Source organism: Euphorbia lathyris, chromosome 2 (genome assembly GCF_963576675.1).
Source record: "Euphorbia lathyris chromosome 2, ddEupLath1.1, whole genome shotgun sequence".
NCBI lineage: Eukaryota > Viridiplantae > Streptophyta > Magnoliopsida > Malpighiales > Euphorbiaceae > Euphorbia > Euphorbia lathyris.
In genome coordinates this window covers 30,694,353-30,718,168 of record NC_088911.1, presented here as the reverse complement: position 1 = coordinate 30,718,168, position 23,816 = coordinate 30,694,353, and the positions used below count along the sequence as shown (strand labels likewise).

Genomic DNA, 23,816 nt, shown 5'->3' with positions numbered 1-23,816 from the left:
CAGGCAAAAACTCACAAAGTGAAGAAAAGACGACAAAGAGCAAAACATAGACTACAAAGAGCAATAAAAGACTACAACGAGCACTAAAAACCAGAAAAGATACAAATACAACAAACATAGAAGTCATATCCTTCTCGTAAGTCGAATCTCGTTGAAAAATCAATACTCCATCCTTTAGGCTCTTCCGGACGTTCGGATCTGAGTCATTTCTGTTTGTGCATCCACGTAGATCTATAGATCTACGGACAAGATAAACCTTTTCCGCTCTTGCTAAGACCGAAAAAAGAATAAAAGAAAGAAATATAGCTCACAAGTGTAGATCTGACGGAAAAAGAAGTTCAAGGAGATATATAGACTTCAAACTAACAAAGAAAATGTAAATCTAAAGCTAAAAACGAAAATTAAAATATAAATGGGAGGAGAAAGAAGGAAATTCCTCAAAAAGTAAACCTAATTAAAAGATAAGATCGGAATCGTTAAGTGATAGTGATAATGGTGAAAAGTTAGAAAAAATAAAAATATTTTGAAAAGTAGAGTAAAAAGAAAGATAAGAGAAGGGTGTAGAAGCTAGAGACACTGTTGTACTTTCGGATCTCTGGTAGTTGTTAGTAGGGGTCTCAATCAATTTATTATATATATTATCATTTGAATAGTTTAAAAATAATATTTTCTTATTGCTAATAATTTTTTAAATTTTTTTTCTTATCCCTCCTTTTTGCTCTGTTTCCTCTGTTTTTCATTCCCTTATGGCTCCCCCGGATGATACCACCGCTTCCCTCCCAAAACTCCTTCAATCCCTGACTTCAACCGAGCACTTTCTTCTATCTAATGGAAAGTTCAGTATCAAAGGCTTTCCATTACTTTCAGATGTTCCAGAAAATGTAACTTTTTCCCCCTTTTCATCTATCTGCAACCCCTCCCAATCTTCTGCTCCATTTCCTCTCCTCCACCGTGTCCAATCCCTATCTCCCAGAGGTGGATTCCTCGGATTCCACAAAGATTCCCCCTCCGATTCTCTCCTCAATTCCTTAGGCAAGTTCACAGACAGACAATTCCTATCCATTTTCAGATTCAAAACATGGTGGTCTACCATGTGGGTAGGCAATTCAGGGTCTGATTTACAATTGGAAACCCAATGGGTTCTCCTAAATGTCCCTGAAATCAACTCTTATCTCATCATAATACCAATTATAGAAACTGGGTTTCGATCATCTCTTCACCCTGGAAAAAATGGGGAAATAATGATTAGTGTTGAAAGTGGTTCAACCAAAGTAAAATCATCCTCTTTTAAAGCTATTGCATATGTTCATGTCTCTGAAAATCCTTACAATTTAATGAAAGAAGCTTATAGTGCAATTAGAGTCCATCTCAACACATTTAGACTAATTGAAGAGAAATCTGTTCCTTCTCTTGTTGATAAATTCGGGTGGTGCACTTGGGATGCATTTTACCTAACTGTGGAGCCTGCTGGTGTCTGGCATGGTGTTAATGAGTTTGCAGAAGGTGGGATTGCTCCGAGGTTTTTAATTATCGATGATGGCTGGCAAAGCATCAATCTTGATGGAGAAAACCCAAATGAAGATGCGAAAAGACTCGTTCTTGGTGGATCTCAAATGACAGGTAGACTTTACAGATTAGATGAAAATGAAAAGTTCAGGAACTACAAGGGTAAATCAATGGTGGATACTAATTTTGATTCAAAGAAGCCGAAGATGTTGATTTCAAAGGCGATTGAGTTAGAACATGCTGAGAAAGACAGGGAAAAGGCAATTGGCTCAGGTGAAAGTGATTTGAAAGGTATAGAAAGTAGAATTGAGGGGGTGAAACGAGAATTGGAAGCCATTTTTGGGGGAGAAGAGAATATTTCAATGTGTTGTGAGGGTGAGAAAACTGGGATGAAGGGTTTTGTAAGTGATTTGAGGGAGAGATTTGAAGGTTTGGATGATATATATGTGTGGCATGCTCTTTGTGGTGCTTGGGGTGGGGTTAGGCCTGGTTCTATAACTAATTTGAGATCAAAGATTGTTGCTTGTAAATTGTCACCTGGTTTGTGTGGAACTATGGATGATCTAGCTGTGGATAAGATTGTTGAAGGTGGGATTGGAGTTGTTGATCCAGATCAAGCTGGGGAGCTTTATGATTCTATGCATTCTTATCTTGCTAGTGTTGGTGTTACTGGAGTCAAAGTCGACGTTATTCATGTAAGTTTTTGTAAACCCTAACGGAATATAACATCTAGGATTGATCTGAATTATTAGTTTGAGTTTTTAGTTCAAACGGCTTTATGACATGGTATCAGACACGCGCATGTGCGAGTGTATCACATATTAATATGAAACGATCCTTTAACTACCAGCTTGAACTTTTAGTTTAAATGGTTATATAACGTGGTATCAGAATCAGTTTGACCAAGTGGTCTAGGGTCCGATTAGTTTGTGACAGATTTTTTTTTTGGTTAAAAAATGCAGTCTCTGGAATATGCGTGTGAAGAATATGGAGGGCGTGTTGAGCTTGCAAAAGCATATTACAAGGGTCTTTCAGATTCCATTTCAAAGAATTTCAATGGAAATGGACTTATCTCTAGCATGCAACAATGCAATGATTTCCTCTTCCTTGGGACTAACCAGATTTCCATGGGAAGAGTAGGTGAGAACTAAATTCTACTGTATTCCGAGATCAACAGGAGGCGATGACATGTCATCATCTAAATGGTTCAGGATTGGTCTGGTCCTTAACATTATGTTTGTGTTTTTCAGGTGATGATTTCTGGTTCCAGGATCCAAATGGAGATCCAATGGGAGTATATTGGCTGCAAGGAGTACATATGATTCATTGTGCATATAACAGCTTGTGGATGGGACAGATTATAAAACCAGACTGGGACATGTTTCAGTCTGACCATTTATGTGCTAAATTCCATGCTGGGTCAAGGGCTATTTGTGGTGGTCCTGTTTATGTGAGTGACTCTTTGGGTTGCCATGATTTTAAGCTACTGAATAAACTAGTGTATCCTGATGGTTCCATTCCCAAATGCCAACACTTTGCAATGCCTACTAGAGACTGCCTCTTCAAAAACCCTCTTTTTGACAACAAAACTGTTCTCAAGATTTGGAACTTCAACAAGGTATATCCACTATGCACTCTACTTAATTCTTTTTTCAAAATCCACCTTTTCAAATATAACAATGGCAATATTGTTATTGAGTACCTAAACTTTAATAATTATTAATCCACAATATCATTATGAAAAAAAAAGAAACATACTAACCTATATATAAAGTTCATATGTGAAAAAATAACTAAAACTAAAACAAATAAACACTTGTATACAAATCACGTGTTAAAAGTTGTATTATGTAAAAAGAATTAATAATATGTATTATGTAAAAAAAAAATTAACAAATTGCTGGTACTATGTACAATGAAATAGTTGGCTGAATATATAACAAGGGTCTGTTTGATTCGCATCCTTCATGTTTGTAGTTTCGGAAAATGAAAATAGACCAACACTAATACTCTTAAAGTAAATTACACCCATGGCTACTGCACTTTATCCATTTAATATTGTGGTCTGAACTTTAATTCTTAACAGTATAACCACTGAACTTTACATTCTCAAAACGACCGCTTACACTCTGAAAATAAAAAAATCGAAGGAACTTTAATTTTTAAATTTTTTTTTTGTTTTGAGTCATTTAGGTGTTGTTTGGTCAGGAGAGAGTGTGGATTTTTAGAGATAGAAAGCTCAAAAAAATGTGATTTTAAAAAATAAAAAATGTAGTTTCATGATAAATATCGTTCTGAACAATTTTAATTTTTGAATATTTTTATTTTGAGGTCGTTAACGATCATTTTGAGGACTTGGTTAAAGTTGGGTGAAAGTTAAGTGGTCATCGGTGTTAAAAAGTGTAAAATTTAGTGATCATACCATTAAAAATTGAAATTCAGTGGCAACAATATTAAAATTGGTAAAGTTCAGTGGCCATGTATGTAATTTACCCCTTAAAGTTTTGTAAAAGAACGGCAAAACGGCAGACGTTTTGTTTTGTCATCACCGAACATATATATATATATATAAGTCCAAAAGGCATATATTAGGCAACAGATTTTGTCCACATCTTCGTTCAGAACAAGTTGCCATTGCCACAAACAACTTTTTCGCAACATACATTTTTTGGAATTAAATTAAATTAGTTGAATCCTCTCGGCGAAATCGTTCAGAACAAGTTGCCACAGACAATTGACACGAATTTTTGCAGTATGGAGGTGTAATCGGAGCATTCAACTGCCAAGGAGCTGGATGGGACCCAAATCAGAGAAGATTCAAAGGTTTCCCCAAATGCTACAACCCAATTTCCGCCTCTATTCACGTCACTGACATCGAATGGGACCAAAATCCAGAAACTGCCCACATGGCCTCGGCAGAGGAATACGTAGTTTATCTGAATCTAGCACAAGAGCTAGCGCTCACCGCTCCAGAATTTACTCCGATTCAACTCACTCTTCAGCCATCTTCATTTGAGCTCTTCAGCTTTATCCCTATCAAGAAGTTAGGGTTCAATGTTAAGTTTGCTCCAATTGGATTAACTAACATGTTTAATAATGGTGGCACTATTCAGGAATTGGAGTATTATGAAACTAGTGTTGAGATTAAAGTTAGAGGTGGAGGTAATTTCTTGGCCTATTCGAATGTGTTGCCGACTATGTGTTTGTTGAATGACGCACAAGAGCGGTTTGAGTGGTCCACTGATGGGAAACTTAGGCTGGATCTTGCTTGGGATGAAGGAACTGGTGGAATTTCTGTTCTGCAGTTTATATTTTGATTAAGTGACAAAAATTATGTATGTTAATAAATAATTGAGAAAAAATATAAAAATAAACTTGTGGTTTCACCGAAATGATTTGCGTGGTTAAAAATTTGTAAAACATGAGTTGTGCTTTCTAAAATATGTAAACATGATGTAGATAGATAATAATGAAACAGCTTAATAGTAAACTAACAAAAATGGATATCCTCGTTAAACTAAATTTGAAAGTAATAATCTCAAATGGGTAGGATTTAAATCGATAGAATACAAGCTTTCTGGACATGAAATTTTATTTAGATTGATAGAAGATGCATAGCATATATTACAAAAAAAGAAAAAAGAAAAAAAGGGGTTTATATACCCTTTACAGCCAAGCTTAGAAAAAGCTTAAAAACCACAAAAAAATATGGTAAACTATCGATAGAAATTGTAAATAGGTAGTTGTAGATTTGTGATTAGTAACGACAAGCATTGTAAATAAGTAGTTGTAGATTTGTGATTACAACCAAAGTAGAAATGGTAAGAACTTGTTGGCTATATCAGTCACATAGGGTGTGATGTGTCGTTTGAAAATCCGATAATCCACATGATATATTGGAATATCTACATGCTGTGTAAACTAAATAAAAAGAAGCAGAACCTTCCATTTTCTGGACACGTGACATGTGGCTAAGTGGTACGTTATGTGGTTTCTTCTCCATTTTCTCTGCAATTGCTTTTCGAACCATATGATGTGTTGCTGTTTGACACGTCGTGTGGACTTTGTTTCATTGAATCCTCTTTCTCCTTAGTGATGCTCTCATCAAATAATACTTATGTGTTAGTTAATTTTCAAAGTTACACCTTATATTTCGGATAATTTGTTTAAATGCTTTAAATCGCTCCCTTTTGGGATAGATACTCACGACAATATTTTTTTTTACGGAAGACTGAGTTTCAGAACTGCACAAAGCACAGAACACATGTTTACAAACTCTTAAACTATAAAAACTATCTTTATAAATCGATTAAACCATATGATTTATTTTTGTACTTTTCTCTCAATAATAATAATAATAATAATAATAATAATAATAATAATAATAATGTTTGGATTAATTAGATTCTTTCCAATTAAGTTTGAAATATTTATAGATTAATTAATTTTCAAAGTGTGGATAAATTGAAAATCATAGGAATTATTGTCTTATAAATCTTAATTAATTATTTGACTCTTTTTAAAAAAATGCCAATATGTTAAAGGTCCGTTTTTTTGTCAGAAAATATTATGTAGGAAAATATTTTTTAATTTTTTGGTATTTGTTTGCTTAGAAATATACGTCAACGAATTTTTTTAGATTAGTAAACAGAAAAATATATGAAGTGATGTTTCTTAATCTACAATGTAGGCTTCATAGCCTGAATCTGATTCATCTAAGAAGAGATGGGCTGGTGTACGACGTCACTTCTCTGATGCTTAAGTTAGTGATGTTACTAAAAGTGAAGTAAGAATGACTTAGAACGCAGAGTAGGTTAGAATTATTGTGTATCTTGTGCTTTTTTGGCAATGAGATGTGAGTGAAAGAGTATTGGTCCATATATTCATACGCTTTTGTATATGTTTCTCTTTTCCGTAAGCTACAACGCTTCTTAGGGATTATGGACGTATGTTTGGAATCTGGTCATGTGATTGAGACACATGTTATACTTTTCGCATAATGTTTCTCATTGGTCCACGCGTCCTCCTCTAGCTTATTATTTAATGTGATATAAGATGTCCCCTCCTTTTAAGAGTTCTTTGTGTGAAGTCTTTAATGCTTTGTCTTTGTTTTGAATTATCTCTCTTCCTTATGAGCTTTCTATCTCATATCATTTTGGTAGATGTAATTATACTTATCTACTGTTTTTCGAGAATACCTAAGGATATGTAATTATTATTAAATTGCCACCTCTTGGGTTCCTCACAATTTGCCCATATAAACCCCTGAAGTAGATTATTTCTTTTACTTTTCTTGAATCATCTTCTACTTTTTATTTCTGTAAGTTCTCGCACTTTCCTTCTTTTCTCTATTTGTGGCAGTTTTGCTAGTTTCATTAGCTTGTAAGAATCTTGAAAATTTGTATCCCTCTTTTCCTTTCGAATCTCCCCTTTTTGATCCATACAACGACATCTAAACCTTCCAACTCTTATATACTTCATCCAAAGCTTCTCTAAATCCTACTGAAGAAGCACCTAAAAAGGTTAAGCATGTGAATTTAAACGTTTATCCCCGATTTTTCACTTTGACTGCAAATGATTTTGTGAAGATTGTAGCTGATTATCCACCGTTGGAATAAATGATTGTTGGTTTGCCCACCGAAAGATATTATAAAAGAATAATAAAATGATTTTTTAACCACGATTAAGGAAAGCGAAAATCTCAAATACAATTTTTTTTTCTAATAATCAACCAAAATTTGAAAAATACAAATATTTAAATTGGAAATGTCAATGTCATGTATTTATTTTATGCCAATAAATTGAGATTGTTTTTGAAGAAATAATATTATTTTTGAAGAAAGATAATTGTTTCATTTGTAGAAAAAAAATAGTATATCTCGACATAGGCAATCAAAAAATTACAATCCATAAGTACATCAGAGAAACTTGAATCTGCATATTCAATATCATAAATCGTGATAAAACAATAATAGATAGTGCTTAAAATTATTTTTGATACAACAACGAGAAACACTCTACCAAAAATCGACTTCATAGTCTTTTTTTCTACAAAAATGACTTCAAGATCTTTTAATGAGTTAGATGTATGTGATGATAGACATAACTCTTTTGTTTTTCCATGAAGAAAAATAAGATAACACCCATATATGTAGATAGACTACAACCACCAATATATGGAGACATATCACAACCACCTATAAAGGAAGAAAGAACAAAATGTTGGTCCCTTGTAAGGTTGCAAATATAGTTCCAAGGGGGGGTTAGGAACTATTTTAGTGCGTTGTAGAATATTTAATTTCACTTAATTAATTTTGTCAAATCAAAATCCTGTGGAAAGGTGTTTCAACACAAAAAATTACAAATAAAGAAGAAACTAGTAAATCTACCATAGTAGATCAACAAATAAACGCACTCAATAAAAAAAAGTAAAACAAAGCAAATAAGGGCATATCTTCCGATTAAAAGCCGAAAAAAATCCCGAAAACCTTGATGAAGAACATGAGAGTTTCTGAAATCTAACGTCTAAAAAATAATTAATTGAGATTTTATAGATTAAGAAACACAATTGAAATGAAACATATGTATTTTGTCGTTTTTATGCTAAGGTGGTTTAGAAAGAGTATGAGTTACACTAATTGTTCTTCTCCCTTTGATATCTCGTAACGCTAGAGTTTGTAATATTTTTGTAATTATTCTGATTCTTCGGTTCAAGGTTGTTTATATACCTTTCAGATGGCTTTTCTCTCAATTAATTTTTTTTAGCACTTTCAAAATCAAACTTAAAACCAAACTTAAACTACTACAAAACTATTTCCACTCAAACCAATATGATTCTTCCACTCTACCTATATATTCAAATAAGTTGATTCACTTGTTGTATTAAGAAAAAAAGGAATATTTCCAGAGCTATACTTTACTTTACTTACATTAACAAGAACTTTGGAGTTGAACTTTGGTTCAATCGTTATTGCCATTTGGACTTTGGATATGAATGGGAGAATTTCCAGAATTTCTTGCCATGATTCTTTTTTGAAGGGCGGCAATCACATTTTCTATTCTTGCACTTGATATGTAGATAAGATCTATTACAAAATTTATGAGCTACATTTCTTTGAGAAATGATATTACTGAAAAGGCGCTATTCACACAATTTCTCTAGAGCAAGAAGAGTAAATTGGTGAATTTATTTAATATTTATTTTAGGAAAGTTTCTGCCAATGGTTGTGATGAGACGTTGTAATTCTGTCTGAAGTTCACTTGGTAGAGATGTTAAATAGGTATATCAAGGATTTAGATCATTATACCTATTTAGCATGTAATATCTCTTCACCATTCTTTGATAATAAAAATCAAAATTTTTTTTTCTCTCCAGAGAATAACATTTCATATCAAATAACTCTTGTTTTATCTGGTTGCGATGTTTTTTTGGGATCACCAATGAACTGCTGATGAATCTCTCCAAGAGCATTACTAGCAGTTAGAAGATTGAGAAAAATTGTCATTTTGTATGGCTCAAAACGTTTGCACAATTTCTAAAAAATTCATGTAAATCTAAATACAAATTTAGGGGGCGTTTGGTTTGGGTGTTTCAGAAAAGGGTAAGAGAATGGGGAGGTTTCATTCCCTTTGTTGGTGTTTGTTTTGCTAATTTAATGATTCCCTTTACCCTTTTTTAGTTTTGAGATTACCTCTAATCCCCCTAAGGTTTTCTATTCTCTTCCCCAAATCCCCCTAAGGTTTTCTATTCACTTTCCCCTCTCTTTCTAACTTAAACTTCTATACTCCTTATAAAATTCTACTTTACTCTATATTTTACTTTTTTATTTTTTATTTTGGTCTTTATATTTTTTTTTTCGTTATATATTTTTAATTTTTTTACTCAAAAAATATTTTTGACTAAATTTTACTTTTTTTATTTTTGTTTAATCCTTGTATTTATTTATTTATATTTTTTATCACTAGATTAATTTTACTTTTGATCCTTATACTTATTTATTTTTACTTTTTTACACTGAAAAATAATTTTGACCAAATTTTTTTCTTTTATCATATTATTCAGTTTTAATATTTATTTTTAATTATTTTCTTTTTAAATATAATTTTTATGCATTTTCGTTGATTAATTTTATTTCAGTTTCCTCTATTTCATTATCTTTTGATTTTAATTCTTATATTTTATTAATAGAGGCGCATGTATGTATAAAAATTATATATGAAGTTATTATTTCACGTTTTATGGAAACTATAGTAAAAGAGTTGTTTTTTTATTATTATATATGAAGTTAAAAAAATAGTTTTGATTCCCTATTTGAACCAAACATCCACAAAGGGAATGTGGTGGAATTGCATTCCATTTCATAAACATATCCAAACACATAGGGGAATTAATGCCTATTCATTTCCTTTCTTTTTCCTTTCTTTTAGTTTCCATTTCTTGATTCATCTTCCCTTACCCCTTGTGAATCAAACACCCCCTTAGTGAGGACCTTCTTAATGGTAATGTTTTGGCTTAATCATCAGCATATTTATCTATGCTGTCATTCATGAAAATATCTCTTCATCAACGGGAAGGGAGATGATCGAATCTGAACCAAAGAGTAAATATTGGTTTAGTTTATAGATAATGATGGAGATTGGATTGCAATTAATTTTTTTTGTGAATGTGAATTTAGGAGAAATATGTGATTTATATTTTTTTTTCGGTGTTCTTCTTGTAGCTTTTATTGTCATTGGTAAATATTTGTAGATTTTATATCAGAAATTTCTTGATTAACAAATTAATATAATTAAATTTTTTTAAGACAGAATATAAGGCAAACATGATTGTTATGTTTTTCCACATAGTTTATTCTCAATTCTCAATGGAAGAAAAAAATATAGCAGAAATTCTAACATAAATTATGAACTGCTGACTCATATATCCATTCAAACGAAAAATAAATCAAATCCACATTCCATAACAAATTAAAAAATAATGATAGTGATTCTAATTAAGCCAACAATGACGAACACCAACAAGCCTCTGAAAAATGAATAAATAAGATGAAATCATAATAAATAAATTAAAAACCTGAAAGAAGTCCAGAATTCAGTTCCGCCATTGATGAAGTTGAAGCCTTAATCCTGAAAAAAAGAGAAGAGAAGAGAAATGAAAAGACATATTACGAGTTTCTGCGTGAATCTAATAACAGATTTATAAGAGCATCTCTAATGGTGTTAGTATCCAAATTTTGACACATCATCAATTTACACTATTACAAAATACCCTCCAAATTAAAACACTTTTCTTAAAAATCTCCTCTAATAGTTAGACACTTTTATCTTATTTCAATAGGTCCCACATATTAATATTTTAATTTTTTCATTTTAATCTAAGTGTTTGTATTATTAATATTTATTAATAATACTAATAATATAATATTATTAAACAATCAGTAATAATTAATAAAAAAATGATTTTTATCATATTATTTGAATAAAAATAAAATTTGATAATTTATTTAATGCAGAAAATTTAATGCAAATAATTAGGATTTAGTAAAGTTTTTTTTATAATTTCAGACAAAATATAGATTTTATTAAATAATTGCCTTTGAATTAAAATTTTACCATTTTTTAGTTTGAAACAGAAATTTTACCAAAATAAACCAATTTTTTTTTTGCGAAAATTGCATGGGACCCATGGTAAAGTATATGGTTGCTTTACAAAAATCAATGGAAACGCGCCCTCACTGTGTAGGAAGACCACGCCACTTTTTATGCTTTGACACATCACGCGAGTAGCAATCCTTGTTCAACCTGCTGCCTTTCTTCCTTTCTCCCTCAAATCCAAATATCAGTGTCTAAATTTAGATACTGATCAAATCCGGATACAAAGAATTTTGTATAAAATAGTGGTTAGACACTAATAATATTTGCAGATCAGTCCCTAAACAGAACCACTAGAGATGCTCTAAGATCTAAACAAGTTTTGCATTAGATTCACGCACAAACCTGAAATATGCCTCTTCTTCCAACATGATACAAGACAGGACAGTGCTTGGCTTTCAACATAAGATTAAGATTACATCTGCCCTATATGAATATGACGTCTGCTTCCTACGATTTTAGATTTACAGCGCTTACTTACTTTTTCATCGAAACCCCACCACCGTCCCTTGTTTCTGTTCTAATATCTGCCATGTATCCGACCATTAACTCTGCAAAGTTTTATAGGTTGGGCTTCAAACCAAACTCCTTTTTAATTAGAACTTCATGTCTTTAAACAATTAAGCCCAAAGTTTGAATCCAAACGCGGTCTAAACTAATCCAGATTTAAATCGGATAAATCCTCTCAAGAAGGAAAAGTCATTCATTAATCATAGCTGCAATTTCATCTTCAATACTTCATGTGACCCTTTACCGAAATATCTTCTTTTTTATTCTTTCTATTAAAAATTACCATATATTATTAGTATATTACATAACAAAAAAATATAATCCAATAAATAGACACTATAGTTAATTTGTTTTTAATAAAGTAATTATTGTTTTGTTTTTTTCTAATATTACTATTAAATTAATTTTCTATCTCATCATCCAATCTTTTTTTTTTTTTTGGTAGAAAAGGAAAAGAAAAACGAATAACAACAAACTACTCAGGAATTAGCCTAGGGAAGCTAACCACAATCCTATCTTCTAAGAGAAGATGAGAGATGAAACTAGGGGAAACAGGAAGGGTAGTAACGCCTAACGTCCCTTCATGGCCCGCCGCCGCCAAGCGATCAGCAACACGATTCTGCTCTCTAAAAATGTGTCTGAACTCTACGAACTCAAAGGAGGAACAAAGCCTTATAATAGCTTTGATGAGGTTGCGACTGTTAAGACCCATAGAATGATTCTCAGAAATCATTTTGATTGCTTCCAAATTATCAGACTCCACAGAGAGCCTCTTAACATCCAGCCTTTTAGCAAGATTGATTCCAGTAAGAATAGCCCAGAGCTCCGCAGAAAAGGAAGAACCCAACCCTAAATTCTGGGAGAACCCAGAAAGCCAGACGCCCCCTACATCTCTAAGCACACCTCCAGCCGCAATCTTACCGTTACTGAGGCAGGAACCATCAGTATTCAGCTTCACAACCCCCTTTCTTGACCTGCTCCATCCCACGAGATGGACATCACAACACTGAGAGGCTCTGGCAAGGGACTCTCCTTTGAAACTATCGATAATAGAGAAAAGTTTTTTCTAAGTTTGTCATAAAAACAGTTTTATCTCCAAAAATCTTCTCGTTTCTCCATTTCCAAACTTGGTGACAGATAATAGCAAAGAAAATGTCACCATGCTCCATGTATGGAAGCAACTTTCCTCTAACACCATCAGAGAACCAGTCGACCTCAGAATGTGCCATGAAGGAAGAGAAAATATGGTGTGAGAGAATTTTCCTCCAAAATATTAAAAAAATAATTACTTTTTTAAAAACAAAATAATTATAGCCTTTACTTTTTTTTTTTTTATGTACCATTTTTATTTTTAATATATATCTTTAATTGAGCCACCTATGCCTATGTAGCAGCCGCAATGCTACGGGCCTTCTTCTATACTGGATTAAATGTTTGTTTTATTTTATTTTGAATATTTAAAGATGCCAATAATAATTATATGCTGTAAGTAAAGATTGGGAAAGAATAATGACAATGTTAGTAAATTAAGTGGCTGATAATCTCGCACTGATTAATTAAATTTATTAAAAAAAAAAGGGCAGGGATCGTAGTTGGAAATGGGTGCTATTAGAGGGCCTGCACATGGAGAACGTGACTCCGTTTTGATTCGAAGAATTACAAAGTGGGTATAAACAACGTTCATGGCCCATTAAGGCCCACGCCGACTTATTAGGGCTTCTTCTCCTCATCATCTGGATGCAGCGAATTCTAAAGAAGATTGAAGATACACAAACCGATTTCGTTAAAATGCTTTCTGACAATTCTTCCACCATCAAGCTTGCAAAGAATCCAGTTTTTCATGGGAGAAGTAAACATATTGATGCAAGGTTTCACTTTCTAAGAAATCTTACAAGTAATGGATCAGTAGATATGAGATATTGTGGCACACGTGAGCAAGTAGCAGATATTATGACTAAACCGTTGAAGCTTGAGCAGTTTGAGAGACTCAGAGAATCTCTTGGTGTTCGAAGCGGTTTAGGTACAAACTAAAATTGCAGTAGACATGTTTAGTTTAGAGGAGAGATTTGTTAAAAGTCACATGCTCTTTGAAGTAGTCTTCTAGTTGTTAATAAGTCCCTAAATATTAGGCATTTAAGAAGTTTGTTTTATTTGAACTAGTCCTTTGCCTGTAATCTCGTCTTCTCTGTTTACAAGAAGTCGTTAAGTTATCTTCAATATTTTCTGTTTCTTGTAAGGCTATTTAAAGACACTGTTGTTTCCTTTCCAAAACAACTAATACACTTTGCATCTTGCTGCAAATTGCTTATTCTGTTCAATATTTATCATTTGGTATCAGAGCCCTAACAAAGGGGCCTGATTGAGAAGAAAAAAAGGAGAGTTTCTTAGAGGGAAATACGAGAGAGAGAAGGGTGTGAGATGTCAGAAAGGAGCAATAATTTTGTGCAACCAGCCATCCCAAAATTTGATGGGTTCTATGAACACTGGGCAAAATTGATGGAGAATTTCCTTCGATCAAAGGAATATTGGAGCCTAGTAGAAGATGGAATAAATGAAATTCCAGCAGGAAGAGAACCATCAGAAGCAGAGACGAAGATCATCGCAGAACAACAATTGAAAGATAAAAAGGTGAAAAATTATCTCTATCAAGCCATAGATCGAGAAATCATAGAGACCATTCTGAACGATGATACATCCAAGCAGATTTGGGATTCGATGAAGCAGAAATTTAAGGGGTCGACAAGAGTTAAGAGAGCACAACTCCAAGCCCTAAGAACTGAGTTTGAAATTCTGAAGATGAAAGAAGGAGAAGCTGTCAATGCCTACTTTGGAAGAACACTTTCAATTGCAAGGAAGATGAAAGCATGTGGTGAGACTCTCAAAGAAGCTGATATTACAGGAAAGATTCTTCGGTCCTTGGTTCCAAATTTCAATTATGTGGTATGCTCTATTGAAGAATCAAATAATGTTGATACTTTAAATGTGGATGAACTCCAAAGTAGCCTTCTTATTCATGAACAAAGAATGAAAGGATTGGTAGAAGAAAATCAGGCATTGAAAGTCACACATGAAGATCGATGGGGAAGAGGCAGAGGCACATTTAGAGGCCGAAGAAGAGGTAGAGGCAGAGGCAGACAACTCTTTAACAAATCTTCTGTGGAATGCTATAAATGTCACAATTTGGGGCATTTTCAGTATGAATGCCCAAATTCAGAGAAGTGGACCTATTATGCAGAAATGAATGATGAAGATGAGATGCTGTTAATGGCACAAGTTGATTTCAAACAAAGCAAAAGGGAAGGGATCTGGTTTCTTGATTCTGGATGTTCGAACCATATGTCAGGAAACAAAGACTGGTTTACACAACTCGATGAAGAATTTAAGCATTCTCTAAAACTTGGGAATGATTCCAAGCTGATGGTGATGGGGAAAGGAAGTATCGAGCTAGAAGTTGGAGGGCATACTCAAATTGTAAGTGATGTTTTCTATGTACCTGAATTATATAACAATCTGCTCAGTATGGGTCAATTGCAAGATCGAGGCATCACCATTCTTATCAAACATAGAGTATGCAAGCTATATCATCTGACGCATGGTGTTATAATGGAGAGTATAATGACAACAAATCAAATGTTTGTAGTTATCGCAAACATTCTCATGGCATCACCTTCGTGCTTCAACACACAAATTGAAGAACCAAGCGAAATTTGGCACAAAAGATATGGCCACTTGAGCTATAAAAGTCTAGCTCTACTGCACAATAAAAAGATGGTTCAAGGGATTCCAGACATCAGAATTCCAACAAAAAAATGTACAAGTTGCATGTTGGGAAAACAACATAGAGAAGCTATGCCAAAGAAGAGCAATTGGAGAGAAACAAAGAAGTTACAGCTCATTCACTCTGACATATGTAGTCCTATTTCGCTTGCCTCCTACAGTAGAAAGAGGTACATATTAACTTTTATAGACAACTTTAGTCTAAAGTTGTGGGTTTATTTTCTAAATGAGAAAAGTGAAGCATTTGTAACTTTCAAAAATTTCAAAATAATGGTGGAGAAAGAGTATGGTTTATCAATGTGCAGTTTGAGAACAGATAGAGGAGGAGAATTCAACTCTAGAGAATTCTCTGAGTTTTGCAAAACACAAGGTATCAGAAGACAACTTACTACAACATGTACGCCTCAGCAAAATGGAGTTGCAGAGCGTAAGAACCGTACAATTATCAATATGGTAAGATATTTGCTTGAATAAAAAAAAGATGCCCAAGATGCTTTGGCCAGATGCTGTGAAGTGGATGTGCCATGTTCTCAATAGAAGTCTCACTGCTTCTTTGAAGAACAAAACTCCAGAAGAATGTTGGAGTGACTTTAAACCTAATGTTAAATATTTCAGGGTCTTTGGATGTGTTGGAAATATATACATACCAGATGCAAGGAGATTCAAATTAGATGCAAAAAGCCAAAAGAAAGTTCTGATTGGCTATCGTGAAGAGTCCAAGGGGTACAAAATGATCAATCCTTCTACAAAAAAATAACTATCAACAGAGATGTGATTTTTGAAGAAAATGAAGGATAGGATTGGGAGAGCACAGAAGAAGAGACAAGAGATATCCTTGATTGGGGAGAAGATTATGAAGAGACCTATAATCAAGATGAAGAAACTGAAGAAGAAAATTCAGATGATGAAGGTGATACAGTAAAGGAGAATACCACCTCTAATGATGCAGCAACTTCCTTAACTCAATCAGATGAAAATACCACCTTTGGGGATGATGCAGTAGCCTCACCGGTACGAGAACGAAGGGTTCCAGCATATTTGGAAGACTATACAAGTGGAGAAGGACTCTCTGATGATGAGGTACATAATTTTGCATTACATACATCTGCTGATCCTTTATTCTATGAACAAGCAGTGAAATCAAAAGATTGGAGGGGTGCAATGGATCGTGAGATTGAGGCAATAGAGAAGAATTGTACCTGGAAGCTTGTAAAGGCTCCTGCTGCAGTAAAAGTGATAGGAGTAAAATGGGTGTACCGAACAAAATTAAATGAAAATGGAGAGATTGACAAGTGTAAGGCACGACTGGTGGCCAAAGGGTATGCACAAGAAAAATGGATTGACTATGATGAAGTTTTTACACTTGTAGTAAGATGGGACACTATTCGAATGGTGGTCGCATTGGCAGCAAGAAATGGATGGAAATTGTTCCAGCTTGATGTTAAAAGTACATTCTTACATGGGGAGCTCACTGAAGATATTTATGTTGCTCAACCACAAGGCTATAAAGTGAAAGGAGAGGAGAACAAGGTATACAAGCTGAATAAAGCTCTTTATGGCTTGAAACAAGCCCCGAGAGCCTGGTTCAGTAAGATTGAAGGCTACTTCATCAAAAAGGGGTTCAAAAAAAGTTGCGATGACCACACGTTGTTTATCAAGAAACATGAACACAACAAAATTCTAATTGTAAGTCTTTATGTTGATGATCTTATTTTTACAAGCAATTATTTGTTCATGATGCAAGATTTTAAAAGATCAATGCAAACCGAGTTCGAAATGACTGATCTTGGAGAGATGAAATATTTTTTGGGGGTGGAAGTGCATCAAGCTGTCAATGGCATTGATAACATCCGCCATGAAACATGAAGGACTAAGCTGGAGATATTCCCTAGCGAAGAGGGCTTAAAGGGAGAAAAGGCTCTCCTCCAAGATGTATGGCGAACAGATAAGGATATGGTGTCGTCTTGAGCATTCCTTCTTATGATCTGCCACATAGCACATAACAGGAATACGATGTCATCTCGTAGAGCTCCACTTATGATCCGCCTTAGTTGGAAATACGGTGTCGTGCCAGGGCTACTTACAAGGACCCGCCCAAGAGGGGCAAAAAGGGGATTCGCCTCATATGGAAATACCCTTCTAGAAGAAGCAGAGGATTATACGGCGTAACTCACTATCATTTGACTAGCATTAATGATGCCTGAGAACCTGCCAAAGCTTGGAGGTTAGAAGATGGAGTTAAACTACATTGAAAGAGCATTACTCTTTGTTGAAGAGACATTAAAGAGAAGGTTATTACAGTTATCACTCAAACTTGTATAAATACCCTTGTAACATGACAGTGAAGGTACGCTTACACACTCTTCTTAAGCCTTGCTTTGTCATTATAGTTTATTCTCTCAAGAAGTTTACTAACTTAGGCATCGGAGTGCCCCCGACCGATCCCAACGACGCCTCCTAGGGACGCTTTACGGTGCTGTAGAATCTACACAATATCAGGTATTTACATCAGCTAAAAGAAATATGCGAGTGAAATACTTGAGAAATTCGGGTTGAGCAACTACAATGGAGTACGAAATCCTATAGTTCCTAGGAACAAGTTGTCAAAAGAGGAGGATGAAGTGAAGGCAAATGAAACTTTGTTCAAGGAGATTGTGGGAAGTCTGATGTACATGACAGTCACAAGGCCAGATCTAATGTACAGTGTATGCCTCATAAGCAGATTTATGTCGAATCCAAATGAGACAATATGCTAGCAGCTAAGCGAATATTGAGATACATAAAAGCTACTGCTGACTTCGGTATTTTTTTTATAAAAAGGGATGCACAACCGAGTTAATGGCATACACAGATAGTGACTATGCTGGTGATTTAGATGATCAGAAGAGCACTCCAGGCTATGTGTTCATACTAAGTGGGGGAGCTGTAGTTTGGGCGTCTAAGAAGCAGTCTGTAGTAACTTTATCAACTACAGAAGCCGAATATGTTGCTGCTGCCTCTTGTGCATGCCAAAGGATCTGGATGCAGCGAATTCTAAAGAAGATTGAAGGTACACAAACCGATTTCGTTAAAATGCTTTGTGACAATTCTTCCACCATCAAGCTTGCAAAGAATCCAGTTTTTCATGGGAGAAGTGAACATATTGATGCAAGGTTTCACTTTCTAAGAAATCTTACAAGTAATGGATCAGTAGATATGGGATATTGTGGCACACGTGAGCAAGTAGCAGATATTATGACTAAACCGTTGAAGCTTGAGCAGTTTGAGAGACTCAGAGAATCTCTTGGTGTTCGAAGCGGTTTAGGTACAAACTAAAATTGCAGTAGACATGTTTAGTTTAGAGGAGAGATTTGTTAAAAGTCACATGCTCTTTGAAGTAGTCTTCTAGTTGTTAATAAGTCCCTAAATATTAGGCGTTTAAGAAGTTTGTTTTATTTGAACTAGTCCTTTGCCTGTAATCTCGTCTTCTCTGTTTACAAGGAGTCATTGGGTTATCTTCAGTATTTTCTGTTTCTTGTAAGGCTATTTAAAGCCACTGCTGTTTGCTTTCCAAAACAGCTAATACACTTTGCATCTTGGTGCAAATTGCTTATTTTGTTCAATATTTATCAAAATCATTTGGTAACATTTGTTCCTTTAAGTATTTCCATAAGTGGCATTTAACCCATTTTGGATGGAAAATTAATCAATTTATTAATTTTTTTTTTACCACATGACACAATTTTTGACACGTAATATATACACTTGGCAATTGATTTAATTTTTACCATATAGATTTAATATGTAAGGTAAATAAGGAATTAAAATTTTCACTTATTTATCCATGTCGAAAAAAAATTATTGCCAAAAAATTTAACAACTCGGTTAGTTTTTGATCCAAAATGAGTTAAAAGTCACATATAGAAATACTCCAAGAGGCAAATGTTACCATATCATATTAGCCAAATGAACAAATTTGGATACCACAAGGGACAAAATAGGGATTTAATCCTTAATTTAAAAAAATTACTAAACATCTTTTTGATTTTGGATAAACAATAATAATAATACATACCGTATGATTATTAATGAAATAATTTTTTATTTATCATGTATTGAAATATAATTTAAATTTTTTACGTACTATATTTTTTATTAAAAGGGTTCTTATTTATTATTCCATCTAGGATCTGTAAATTATCAGGACCGACCCTATTTATAACTAATTAATTTAATATATTTTTATACTTAATAAATATTCAAATATATGATATGTTAAAATTAAGAGCTCAATCCATTCATCCATCATAATTGGATAGGTATACAAGAAGATTAATAAAAAGTCATTTTGGATGGAATATATATATATATTTAACAAATGGAATATATTTTTTTAAACAATATATTTTGATTGTTAAAAAGAACAATATATATTTTAAAAATAGATTATATATTTATGCTCATTTAAATTATACCTACTTTATCTATATGTTATACACATACTTTTTTATTCATTGGTTAGTTTTAATGGAAATGGTTAACTATAAATTTTAACAAGTAAACAAGAATAAATTAAAGAAGAAACGTGTTCCAATCGAATTGTGCCAAAAATGAAAGATTAATTTAAAAAGGGCATATGTTTTGGTAATGAAAACATAGCACGTAGTATAATTGAATAATGAAGTGGCCAAGGCAACTAATTAATTCATTAATGTTGATTTGTGAGGCTATGGATTAATCCATGTGCATAGCCGTCACTTAATTATTTAATTAATCTAAACTCATCTATCACTAATCATAGAGATACACACGACAGGAATACAACATCCTACGTTATGTTGTTGCTCGCTACACCCTATTCTATTCTCGGACCAACACCTATTTCCTCTAAATCAAAGTGGAAATTCCATTAACTATATATATATATATATATATATATATATATATATATATATATATATATATATATATTCATGGCATAATACCTATTTGGTCCCCAAACTAAATCTTAAAAGTCAATTAAGATCTTAAACTATCAAAATCACTAATTAAATCCCTAAACTAAGTAAAAAGCATCAACTGAATTTAATCACTAATTAAGTCCCTAAACTAAGTAAAAAGCATCAATTGAATCCTCATTGAAAATCATTCAGTTGAACAGTTTCAGATTCTTTTCTCCAAATTTATTTTAAGCTAACATAGAAATCATTATAGTCTATGTCAAATAGTCACACTTTTTGATTTTAGAATATTCTCAATCGATGATTTTTTGCTTACTTCAGAAACTTAATTGATGATTTTTATAGTTTAAGAAGTTTTAATTTAAGGATTAGAATGAGTGTTATGCGTTATATTCATTAACCCATTATTTAAAACAATTTTTTCATATAAGTAATAAATAGATATCACTTGCTAAAATTCAATTAAGAATGGAAAAAGACAAGCTCGAATTATCAAGAATGAAATGTAAAATAGATCATCAGGAAGATTCTTTTATCAAGTCACTTTACTTATGAGGAATATATTAATTCATGAAAAAGTATTCAAAATCGAAGAAATGAAGAGCAGGGGAGGCTCCGGGGGGAAGGCCGCATAGGCGGTCGCCTAAGGCCTCCCGGTTAGAAGGCATCCAATCCATAAAAAAAATTGATTTTTCTTTATAAAACTCACAATTAATTTCAATTATAATATAATAACACAAATTGTCTCATTTATTAATCATCATCTTTTAACAACAATAACATAAAAAGAGTCTTCAAAATTTATTTTACAACTTTTCTCTTAATATTAATAGGGATGCGTTACAAATTTAACTATATAGTTATTGGGGAAACCAAAATTCAACATCTGCTTACAAAATAGTATAATTTTAAAGCCAAGATTCACTAGACAATACTATTTCAATGTCGTTAACGGAAGATGAGTTTTTTCGGTAACAGAAAAGCCTTATTGGATGGTTAGATTGTTAGAAGTTGTAGGATAGTCAGAACATAAAATTGCACATCAAACAATAAAAAAAAATCATCTTTCATTAATGAGGTTTGAAATTTGATTGTTTTGTACATAATCTAATAATAATATATCAATTAGTTGTTTCGTTCTTTGTAAATTGCCAAAAAGTTTGATCTTCAATTGGTTCTTTTCATTGATAAAAAATTAATTATATTTCATATATGTATATACATATATTAGATTTAGATTTGTAAAAAAATGACTATGAGAGCTGCTAATGGTTAGGACGGCTCTGAGAATAGGCCAGGAGTGCGACCGTCTAGAGCCTGAGCTAAAAGGGGTCCAAATTGTTTTTTAAGTTATATATAGTAATTGTTTTAAATGTAGTTGTAATATCCATTCATACCTAAAAAATGACCAAATAATATGATATTTTAGATCTACCAAATTTTCCATTTTAAACTTTTAAATACAATTTTTTTATTAAGAGCTTCTTATTACTTTTTTGGCCTAGGGCCCATAAAAATATCACGACCGAACTTACCTAGAGCCTCTAAAATACTGGAGTCAGCACTGACGAATAGGAAATTGAAAAACAGTGAAATTGGACAAGACTGAAAACTAAGGTTGATGTGTCACTTCTTTCCTTGGATTATTTCCCTTTTGCTCATTCCTATTTGTTTTATTGTAATTTTACTTTTATATCTTTTTTTTATTGAGGGGCGAGACTTGGCGCAACGACAAACGTTGTTGTCGTTTGACCAAGAGGTCACAGGTTCGAGTCTTAGGAGCGGTCTCTTGCCAAATAAATTGGTAGTAGGAAGGCTTGCTCCTAGTACTCCCTTGTGGTGGGACCCCTCCCCGGACCCTCACTCAGCGGGGACGTGTAGTGCACCGGACCGCCTTTTTATCCTATTTTTTTTTATCATTTTATGTTCTCAAGTATGGGCTTATAAGTATATTTATAAGTTCATTTTATTACACTGTAGTCAGTACCTTTTATCAAATCAAAATTCTAAAATTTCTCTTTTTAAAGAGCATTAAAGTTCATAAACATTTATGTTGGATATTTCTAATTCTTATGAGTTTATCTTGTAAAAAAATTATTTGTTGATTTACGGTCAAAATCACCGCTTCTTTCTCTCAAACCCTCTCTGCATCATTTAGTATCAGAGTCTTGTTACATGATCAGAGTTTTCACGTTAGGCAATACGTGCGTGGCACCTCCAGACTACTCCATTCCTGAGGTACAACCTTTTTTGCCTCCAATGCTTACTCGTTTTCTCTCTGACGAGCTCATTGGGGGAGCTTGAACTTCCCTTCAACCGGTTTAATGCCTAGATGCATACTCATACGTCATAGTTAAATTCAAGGCCTTTGACAAGCTCCCCAAACTCAATTGGATCGACATGTTTAACTCAAGATAAGGCAACATCTAATAACACATTATACTTGTCCCTCATCCCACATTCAAGTTCAAAATTATACATCAAACTTGTCTGCACGTTACGACATTTGGTCTGTGACATTCTCCCTTACTCAATTCATGCAATGTCCCCATGCATTACTTCTTCATTTGTCAAGATATGTGTGTGGTTCCCTGCCTACTCGTGCTCGTCTCAATCTCTTTCTAGAGCACCCACGTGTTACCTTTCTTCTCTAGATCCGCCGATGTGGCTACGAGAGCACGTGACAAAATTTTCATTATGGGTTCATGCATACTCGTGCGCATCTTAATCTCTTCTAGAACACCCCACTTGCGTGATCCATATCCTCATATTCAAACGCCACCATGTAAAGAGTGTTTGTCATACACATGCAACTAGGACACTATCGGATCTAGTGCCATTTGTCATGGGGTTAGAGTTTTCATCTAAAGGCCACACTCTTGTGTCACTCGAACACTCTATAATTCCTTAGGTTCAGCATTTTCCCCCGGTGATGCTTACCGATTTTCACTATCCCATAGGTAGAGAGAAAACCTTAATATGCAAGAGTGTAGAAATGATCTTCAGAGCTTAAGACAACCAAAGATAAATGATCTTTAAAGCTTTAGACAAGAGATGAGAAAATATTTTAAACAATTCTAGATGCAACCAAAATGAGGCTCTTTCATCATTCTAAGAAGATTTAACTGTTCCTCTTAATGGATCATCACTAATTTCTTCTCCATTACATTCTCATGAGGTAAATCCTAATTTTTCAAATTCTCATTTTGAAGTTATGGGCAATGAAATTGTGGATGATTGTTTCATTGAGGAGGATTCAAGTTCATCTTTTGAAAATTATGGTTAGTGAAGTTGTTCATGAGAGTTTTAATATGAGAGTGAAGCAGGAGTTGGATGTTTGTATAAGTGGGGAGAAAGAAATTTCTAATGGGTGCAGAAATGGATGACATTGTTTGTGGTGAGATTGGAGAAAACAATGTTGAAAATAATGCC

At 33.5% G+C, this 23,816-nt stretch overlaps 1 protein-coding gene across 1 annotated transcript; it reads left to right on the top strand.

The window, feature by feature from the left end:
* Window positions 1-646: 646 nt before the first annotated feature.
* On the top strand, window positions 647-4,898 carry LOC136217620 (stachyose synthase). Its single transcript, XM_066004222.1, has 4 exons — window positions 647-2,201; window positions 2,469-2,646; window positions 2,757-3,124; window positions 4,260-4,898. Exons 1-4 carry the CDS (start codon window positions 747-749, stop codon window positions 4,821-4,823), a joined length of 2,565 nt encoding a protein of 854 aa, XP_065860294.1. The 5' UTR covers window positions 647-746; the 3' UTR covers window positions 4,824-4,898.
* Window positions 4,899-23,816: the final 18,918 nt, after the last annotated feature.

Excerpts from the sequence above, each read along its gene's own strand:
- LOC136217620 (XM_066004222.1), top strand. The coding sequence starts at position 747 with ATGGCTCCCCCGGATGATACCACCGCTTCCCTCCCAAAACTCCTTCAA. Across the intron at positions 2,647-2,756 it reads GATTTCCATGGGAAGAGTAG|GTGATGATTTCTGGTTCCAG; the intron begins GTGAGAACTAAA and ends TGTGTTTTTCAG. Across the intron at positions 3,125-4,259 it reads AGATTTGGAACTTCAACAAG|TATGGAGGTGTAATCGGAGC; the intron begins GTATATCCACTA and ends GAATTTTTGCAG.